The sequence below is a fragment of the Lipotes vexillifer genome, unplaced genomic scaffold (genome assembly GCF_000442215.2).
Source record: "Lipotes vexillifer unplaced genomic scaffold, Lipotes_vexillifer_v1.1 scaffold645, whole genome shotgun sequence".
In the NCBI taxonomy this organism is placed as follows: domain Eukaryota; kingdom Metazoa; phylum Chordata; class Mammalia; order Artiodactyla; family Lipotidae; genus Lipotes; species Lipotes vexillifer.
Window position 1 is genome coordinate 2,999,671 of NW_006777439.1, and position 9,799 is coordinate 3,009,469.

General features: G+C 44.4%; 1 protein-coding gene across 4 annotated transcripts in view; it reads right to left on the minus strand.

Annotated features, from left to right (window-relative positions):
• NFE2L2 (NFE2 like bZIP transcription factor 2) overlaps window positions 1-9,458 on the minus strand; it is a 35,770-nt gene extending 26,312 nt beyond the window's left edge. For 2 of the 4 annotated variants that reach the window (XM_007451099.1, XM_007451098.1), the window contains exon 1: window positions 7,696-8,191. Coding sequence is in view for 2 of the 4 variants with exons in the window: in XM_007451096.1 (XP_007451158.1) it covers window positions 8,243-8,311 (69 nt within the window). In the remaining 2 variants the exon portion in view is untranslated. Of the gene's footprint in view, window positions 1-7,695; window positions 8,192-8,242; window positions 8,312-8,848 lie in introns of those variants that run through there. The other 2 variants (XM_007451097.1, XM_007451096.1) reach the window with 2 other exon arrangements.
• Between the last annotated feature and the right edge of the window lie 341 nt (window positions 9,459-9,799).

The following is a 9,799-nucleotide window of genomic DNA, read 5'->3' on the forward strand; positions in this document are numbered from 1 at the left end:
CTCTCTCTCTCTCTCTCTCTCTCTCTCTCTCTCTCTCTCTCACTCACAAACAATTCAGAAGTTAGCCCCAGTTTCCAAAGTGTAAACCAGAAACCATCCAGGTTAAGTACAAACGATAACTACTGTGGTCAGAATATAAAGTTGACTTTGCCAAGCATATATAGAGAATCAAAAAGCTGAGTTGCTAAAAGTGGCCTTGTAGGTGTAAGTTTTTTGTTTTTTAATGGAGGAAGATAGAGGCCCAGGAATGCAGAGCTCAGGGCTTCCTCTAGGAGGCAGTGTTGGGTCCTGGCCTCCAAGCTCTCCAACCTCCCCAGTGCCCTGCATTGGTCCTCAGTGCCTTTTCTACATGATTGCCAAATAATCTACGCTGCAGGTTATCACTCGCCACACTCCTGACCAAACACACTTCTACTAACCCACTTGGGGAAAACCTTTTGATGACAAAATTATCACCTAAATCTCCATTAGTGATTAAAGAGCTCAAACTATATTTACTGAAGTTCAAACATTCACCAGGCATCTTAAACACATCTCCCAGATTTAGGTATTAATCTTAAGGCTGTGAAGGTCAGTGATCAAATATAAGAACACTTCCTTTCATGACTTAAGCAACATCCTAACCAGATTTTCTAAATCACTCTATAAATATAAATACCTTTCATGGGTACCAAGCACTGTGCCAGCTTCTCTAGGGTACTGGTTCTCAAACCTAATTGCACAAAGGAATTCCTTCCAAAGCTTGAAAAGATATTGATGCCTGGGTCCCACCCCCAGAGATTTTAATGTAATGAGGTGGTGAGGCCTGGGCATCAGTATTTTAAATACTGATGGTGACTCTAATATACAGTGAATTTTAAGAATCATTACCACAGGGAACGAAAATATATACATAGTAGAAACAACCCAAACGTCCATGAACTGATAAGTGGGTAAATAAAATGTGGTGTATCCATATAATGGAATAGTATTTGGCAATAAGAAGTACAAAGTCCTGATATATGCTACAATATGGTCAAACTGTGTAAACATGTTAAGTGAAAGAAGCCAGTCACAGAGAACCACACATGCTACGTTTCCATTTATATGAAATATCCAGGAGACAAATCCATAGAAAGAGAATAATGAGTGCTTACCGGGAACTAAGGGAGTTTGGGGGAAATGGGGTGTGACTGCTAATGGATATGGGGTTTCCTTTTGGGGTGATGAAAATGTTCTAAAGTTGATTGTGATGATGGTTGTACTACTCTGAATACACTCAGTCACTGAACTGTCCATTTTAAATGAGTAGACTGTAGAGTATGCAGATTACATCTCATAAAGCTGTTTAAAAGAGGAGAGAAATATAAATTCTATGCCCAGCTCTCAAGGAACTTACAATCTAGCTATAGAGGAAAAAACATAGATACATACATAAGACAAGTACCAGAGATTCTAAAAAGCAATTAGAGAATTGCCTAATGCACAAAATAAAAACTCTAAGTTCAGAAGAAGGCTTCAAAGCCAAATGATCTGATAGTTTTCTTTTCTTACCCAACCATTCTTCTCTGATTTGAAGAAAAGCAACGGAGAGTTTGGATCTCATCAGTACGCTGCCGATATCAAAGGCCCCAAAGTTTCGATTTCCAAGTTTGTGAGAAACGGAATGACTAATTTAGCATCGCCAGGGAATTTTTTTAATCCTTCAGGATACAGGCTGTTGGGAGTTCCCTGATGGTCTAGTGGTTAGGGTTCTGGGCTTTCACTGCCATGGCCTGGGTTCAATCCCTGGTCAGGGAAGATCCCAACAAGCCTTGCAGCATGGCCAAAAAAATAAACAACTAAAAAACCAGAATACAGGCTGTTGATGGATTACAGTGACTCTCAATTATCAACAGGGTCTTTGAAAGATGAATTTGGTGCTCTAAATATTTCTTACGTCCCGGGTTTGTCTTCACTTCTACCAGAGTTTGGGCCAAATAAACTTACATGCTCACACACAGAGGAAGATTTTCATATATAAGGCTCTGTGATACACAGGTGTTACAGGACATATGCCATAAAAACGATACGTTAAAGTGCTTCCTATCCTCGGTGTTCCTAAAATTCTTCATACTAATAGTTAAAAAGTGTTTACTGTGGGAGGGGCTGACCCAGAGAAAATTCCTACTTTAGGCAAGATAGGATTTTGTTTAGCAATCTTGTTTTGTCTTGGCGGGGAAAGTTACTGTAAGAACACCATTTGTATTTTTTCTAACACTTTTTGGGAACGTTATACATTTGAATATATGTTTTGCTTTCATTTCCAGAAAACATACCATTATCAATGAAAGAAGGGTTGGCCTGTATCTTAGAGCCTCTTTAATAAATGTTTGTTGGAGCATATTTAAAAGCAGGTGGTAATTACATTTTTTAAACTCCTAGAAATCTTATTATCAAAATATAAACTCTGTTCTCCATTTTTTTTTTTTTTTTTTTTGCAGGACGCGGGCCTCTCACTGACTGTTGTGGCCTCTCTGGTTGCGGAGCACAGGCTCCGGGCGCACAGGCTCAGCGACCATGGCTCACGGGCCCAGCCGCTCCGTGGCATGTGGGATCTTCCCGGACTGGGGCACGAACCCGTGTCCCCTGCATCGGCAGGGGGACTCTCAACCACTGTGCCACCAGGGAAGCCCAGTTCTCCATTTTACAGTAAACTTAAAATAAACATACAGCCATTGGTGAAGGAAGCAGGTTGAATACTGCATTTAGTAAATCTGTCCTGCTATACCCTAGTGTGCAACAAGAGATTCCAAGAAACTTTCAGAAGTGGCTTGACCACTGTTAAATACCCTGGGATTAGTCAGACCAACTTTTAGGCAAATCATCCACTGAAACCTAAAAAATCCTGCAGCATCCTTAACTCAGACAAATAAGACAATAATTTTGAAAACAATTTGTTTAATAATAAGGACTAAGAAATAAAGTATTTAATTTTGAAATGTACCATACTCAAAACCCCAAGAAAGCTTCAATTAGACAGACCTGAGCCCTCGTGCTTGCTTCAAATCAGAAATGCCAAAACAGGAGATTAGTGTTTAATTCAAGCCAACAGGTCTCTACTAGCTGTTTTCAACTCAAATTCTCCCCATTTTTCCCACTGTCCTTCAACCAGGTTTAACCCTGTCTGTCCCACTCTTTACCATATACATAAACATCTTCACTACCAAACTTATTTTTGAACACTATTTCAAAATAAAAAGAGCCAATGTCACTGTTTGCAGATGACATGATACTATACATAAAGAATCCTAAAGAGGCTACCAGAAAACTACTAGAGCTAATGAATGAATTTGGTAGAGGGGCAGGATACAAAATTAATGCACAGAAATCTCTTGCATTCCTGTACACTAATGATGAAAAATCTGAAAGAGAAATTAAGGAAACACTCCCATTTACCATTGCAACAAAAGAATAAAATACCTAGGAATAAACCTACCTAGGGAGACAAAAGACCTATATGCAAAAAACTATAAGACACTGATGAAAGAAATTAGAGATGATACAAACAGATGGAGACATATCCCATGTTCTTGAATTGGAAGAATCAACACTGTGAAAATGACTACACTACCCAAAGCAATCTACAGATTCAGTGCAATCCCTATCAAATTACCGATGGCATTTTTCACAGAACTACAACAAAAAATTGCACAATTTGTATGGAAACACAACAGACCCTGAATAGCCAAAGCAATCTTGAGGAAAAATGGAGCTGAAGGAATCAGGCTCCCTGACTTCAGCCTATACTACAAAGCTACAGTAATCAAGAAAGTATGGTACTGGCAGAAAAACAGAAATATAGATCAGTGGCACAGGATAGAGCGCCTAGAGATAAATCCACACACATATGGTCACTTTATCTTTGATAAAGGAGGCAAGAATATACAATGGAGAAAAGACAGCCTTTTCAATAAGTGATGCTGGTGAAACTGGACAGCTACATCTAGAAGAATGAAATTAGAACGCTCCCTATCACCATACACAAAAATAAACTCAAAATGGATTAAAGACCTAAATGTAAGGCCAGACACTATAAAACTCTCAGAGGAAAACATAGGAAGAACACTCTATGACATAAATCACAACAAGATTCTTTGTGACCCATCTCCTAGAGAAATGGAAATAAAAACAAAAATAAACAAATGGGACCTAATGAAACTTAAAAGCTTTTGCACAGCAAAGGAAACCATAAAAAAGACAAAAAGACAATGCTCAGAATAGGAAAAAATATTTGCAAATGAAGCAACTGACAAAGGATTAATCTCCAAAATATACAAGCAGCTCATGCAGCTCAATATCAGAAAAACAACAACCTAATCCAAAAACGGGCAGAAGACGTAAATAGACATTTCTCCAAAGAAGATATACAGATTGCCAACAAACACGTGAAAAGATGCTCAGCATCACTAATCATTAGAGAAATGCGAATCAAAACTACAATGAGGTATCACCTCACACCAGTCAGAATGGCCATCATCAAAAAATCTACAAACAATAAATGCTGGAGACGGTGTGGAGAAAAGGGAACCCTCTTGCACTGCTGGCGGGAATGTAAATTGATACAGCCACTGTGGAGAACAGGATGGAGGTTCCTTAAAAGCTAAAAATAGAACTATTATATGACCCAGCAATCCCACTACTGAGTATATACCCTGAAAAAACCATAATTCAAAAAGAGTCATGTACCACAATGTTCATTACAGCACTATTTACAATAGCCAGGACATGGAAGCAATCTAAGTGTCCACTGACAGATGAATGGATAAAGAAGATGTGGCACATATATACAATGGAATATTACTCAGCCATGAAGAGAAACGAAATTGAGTTATTTGTAGTGAGGTGTATGGACCTAGAGTCTGTGTTACAGAGTGAAGTAAGTCAGAGAGAGAAAAACAAATACTGTATGCTAACACATATATATGGACTCTAAAAATGGGGAAAAAAATGGTTCTGATGAACCTAGGGGCAGGACAGGAAGAAAGACGGAGATGTAGAGAATAGACTCGAGGACATGGGAAGAGGGAATGGTAAGCTGGGACGAAGGGAGAGAGTAGCACTGACATATATACACTACCAAATGTAAAATAGATAGCTAGTGGGAAGCAGCTGCATAACACAGGGAGATCAGCTCGGTGCTTTATGTCCACCTAGAGAGATGGGGCAGGTAGGGTGGAAGGGAGATGCAAGAGGGAGGGGATATGGGGATATATGTATACATATAGCTGATTCACTTTGTTATACAGCAGAAACTAACACAACATTGTAAAGCAATTATACTCCAATAAAGATGTTAAAAAAAAAAAAAAGAACCAGGAGAATGTACCAAATAACAAGGCAAATAAAGTTAAACAAAGACTCCAGGAACTAAGAGTTTTAATTAAGAAAAAGGAAAAGAGTCCCTGAAAAATATAAGGCAGAATCCTGGACACTGGTGAAATACCAAGAATTTTAAAAACTATTATTATATTAAGAAATAGTCCTGCCTCTCTAAATTAAACCCCGCTAGGCCTCTGCAACTTGCTTAAAAGAACTCCATGTGGTAAGTGCAATTGACAGGTTGTATTTACCTTCACTGTATTCAAGGTCCACCTCCCGTCTCACAAACACAAAATATAAAGTTATTATATTTCTTGGTAACTAGAAAAGGTGCAGAGATTAACCTTTTAAATCCCTGCCTGTCCTTCTCTGAGTTTTTCTCAATTTATCCACTTTTTAAAGTGTAAGAGTTTCCTCCTGTTTAAAGTTTAACTAGTCCTGGTCCAGTTTGGAAGTGGAGTCATTCTACATAGGTTTGGAGTCAGACTACCTAGGTTTGAATCCCACCTTTGCCAGTCAGTAGTTGGGTCACTTTAACCAGAACTCTGGGCGGCTGTATGCCTCTTTCCTCACCTAGAAACTGGAGATAATAGTATTTCCCATGGGGTTACTGTGAAATTATGCACGTGAAGCAATTATCATGCTGCCTCGCACACAAGGAAATACTCAATAACTCATCTATGACCATGTTAGTGCCGAACTCTTCCTGAGCCCAAGAGTTTACACTGACGAGTTAACCGCAGATCAAGGAAAAATCAAAGAGGAAACATTATTTATGCAAAACCCCCTTTAAATGCGTTCAGCCAATAGAGAGAAAATTCCCAGAAAAAAAATGTGCTTATAGTCCACAGAGGGTTCTTTTCTTCATGCAGCTCTGTAAGTATAATTCATCCAGAATAAAAATAAAGAAAGAAAACTAATGTATCTGGCTTTCAATTCTTCCTGGTTATCCTAAAGAAAGTCGGGTTTTGAGTTTTTTCCCCCCCAGCATTGTTTATAAAAACCCAAGTTAACAAGAAAGAAAGAGTCCCAAATGGCCCAAGTTATTTTTAATGCAGAAAGACTTATGTGAGTTATGTATTTACCCTCCTACAATCTTTCACAATCTCTCAAGAGATTTTACTCAAGTATCTAAAAAGTCAAGTTGTTCTTTGCTCAACATTCATTCAGGAGATGAGAAACCTGTCCTATTTTTCTTTAAAAGTTATCTCATTGGTCTAGTCCAAGATCAACTTCATCCCTCATATACAAAAATACTTTCTCCAAGACACCCTTGAAAAGAGTAATGGATGGTTCCTTCCAGCTACTGGAAATAAAGAATATAAAACTCTCTTTACTGCTGTTCATCAACACCTCCTCCGCACAGAGGGTGAAAAACTGTAACCCAGTACCACTTCACACCTGGTTTTTCTTTGACAAAAGGTTAGCATCCACTTTTAACTCTTCAAGTCTTTCTGGACTACCAAGATTTAATACGAATCCTAGTTATAGGCATGAAATTGACTCCAAATTTTATTCCATGTTTTTATAGTCTTCAAATATGCAAACTGATGTCTGATTACAAAAGGTGGAAAAGCAGTTACCTTAACAAACATAATTGGAAAATTCACATTTAAAAGAGAAAGCAGTATAGATGGAATCTTAAATCACATAGTAAAGAAAGAAAAAAAATTTTTAATAACACTCTAGGCTACATTCCTGAATCTAGGAAAATTAAAAGTCTATTAGCATTATATGTCTTTGGGTCATACAGAGTATTAAAGAAATGGCTATAGGGATCAGTCTTGAACAGCAGCTAAATCGGAAAGCACAATTTACTTCTTCGTACTAGTGGGGAGGAGGAATCCAATCCTAATCATTACTAGGGGAAAGTTCAAGACAAACAGTTTTAAAGAAAAAAAAAAGCACAATTAGTACATTGTCAATAACTCAAAACCTTACTTTAGATCTTCAGGATTAGTCTAAAACGTGACGTTTCAGAGCATAAATGTATTTACCGTTCCTATTAAGTTACACATTTCCTTGAACCAAATATTTTTCCAAAGAACCCTTTCACACACACACACAAATTGGAAATAAAAATATCTACTCCTTTAAAAGTCCCTACAAAGTATATACAGAAACTTGTTTTCACATTTGTGATAATTTACAGAACTTGTTAGCAAAGCCTTATGAAACACAGCTGTCCCACCCTCTGCCCTCGCAAATGAAGCAACAAAATAAGAAATCGAGGCAAATTCTCAAACAGAAAAGGAAAACTAAATAAAGCACCCAAGGGAGAATCAATATATGAAAGAACAAAATTTAGTAACAGTCTAAAAACAAGAAATTCTAATCTACACTCGAAACTCTTACCCTTGACAGCACAGAACAGAATATCCTCCTGCCTTACACATTTTGGAATTACAATTCCGAAACGCTAAATCCAAAAACAAACCCGCCCGGGGGAAAATAACAATTGCGCAACAGATCAACAGCTCCAACTTTTCCCTTGGCCCCGGCGCGGCAAGGTTTGCACGCTATAAAGCACGAAAGGGCCAACTGAGGGCCGCCGTGACAGCCAACCGACCACAGTCACGGCGGCCGAGGCCACGCTCGCCCCCCGGGAGGCACAACGCCGGGATCGAGAGGCCGGGGGCGCAGCCGCCTCTGACCTCAGAGTCCACTGCCCCGCCGCCACTTCCTGGCGTGTTGCACGGGGACAACTCCCGGTCTCCGAGCCCGAACCTTTCCCTCGGCTCCAGGGGGCGCGAGGGGTCGCGCGGGGCGGGGTTCGGTCGCTGTACGTCGGGGCAGCCTAGCGCGCTGGGCACTTTATGACCTCCTCCCGCCCCCACCCTGGGGACTGGGCATTCTCGCCAAGATGCCTAAGGGAGATCCCATGGATGCACCGATCGATTACTTTGCACAGAAGCACCCTCAGACGGCCCAGCGGAGTGAGGGCGCCGCAGCCCGCGCCCGCGGAGGTCATGTGCCGAGGGGCAGCGGCAGGAGGGACTCCGGCTCCCAGCCCAAAGGAGACCTCAGTTCCCCCGAGAGCGGCCCCGTGACTAGGCACATTTTTGCCGGTTCCGAGGCTGAGGAGCCACACAGCCCGGGAAGGGCCGGGCCGCGCCGGCTCAGACCGCCAGCATCCGCCCCCTCCTGCCCCGCTGCCTCCGGGCCGCTCAAATTCGGGAGGGGGCCCGGCCGGGGCTCCAGAGGCCCGGGGCGTGGTTAGAGACGCCCTTCGCCCCACGCGCGAGGGCGTAGCCCCCCAACCCCAACACAGTCTTCCCCGGGGGCTGCGGGCGCGCTGTCAGTCCCACCACCCGGCCGCGTCCCCACACCCCTCGCAAGCCCTCTGGTCCCAGCTCCCCTCCCCCGGCCCCAGCGCAAGCGCAGCGGCTCTGGTGTGCGCGCGGCCGCAGCAGTCCCGGCTCAGGCCACAGACGGGAAGAGAGGCCGGCTGCGGCTGTCCCTCCCGGGCCGCGGCTCCCTCGCGCCCCCGCCCCCGTCCTGGCACCACCTGCTGGGACGGCAGTCCCGGCGGCGGCAGCTCCAAGTCCATCATGCTGAGCTAGGGACGGTGCTCTGAGGCTCCCCGACGGCGGCCCTGTCCCGGCTGCCGAGGCGCGGTGCGGACAGGGCGGTACTGGCGGCGGCGGCGGCGGCGGCAGCTGCTTCTCTAGGATCCTAGGAACTAGCTTCTCCGCGACTCTGCCCGACTCGCCGGCCGGGCTCTTGCCCGGCTCCGCCTCCCGACCCCCGAGGGCGGGGCAAGAGCCCAAGCCCTTCCTTCCCCCGCCGGCCGCGCGGGCTTAGCTTCCGAAAATCCCCCACCTCCGCTCCGGCTGACGCAAGAAGCTGGCGGTCCTGGGGCGGGAAAGGGCCGCGAGAGGGGGTAGCAGTGGGCCGCCGCGGGCAGGATGGCGGGAGGAGGGCCGCCTTAGGCCCCCGGTCCCCCGCTCTCAATTTACCCTCCCCGCAAATACAGCCAACGCTCTCCGCCCGCGGGATTAAGAGTTGTTTGCCGAAGGTCGCTGGGGTGCGGGTGCTTTGAAAGTTTAAACACTTGGAACAAACACGCCTGGAGACCCCGTAAAGGCGCTGGAATCGGAGCTGCGCTTCCCTGATTTGGACTTGCAGAACCTTGCCCCGCTTTATCTCACCCCACCGCCCGAGAGTGGCGCCAGCCCCGGGGGCGGGGGCCGGAGGCTGGGACCCAGGCCGGTGCGCTCGCCCTCTCCCCGGCTCCACTCTGGAGCTTGGGCCCGTGGGACTTGCCCGGGGGAAATGAGGACCGCGCGGGGAGTTCGTGCTCGCAGTCACCCTGAACGCCCTCCACTTACTCCCACGCCTTGCGCTCTCGTCAGGCTCTAGTCGCCGAGGGCAAATGAAGTCTCTTTTGCTCGGAGAGTGGTCGATGTTGCCCACCTGGAGCGTTCTTTTCCCGCCAGACCGTACACGCCACACCACA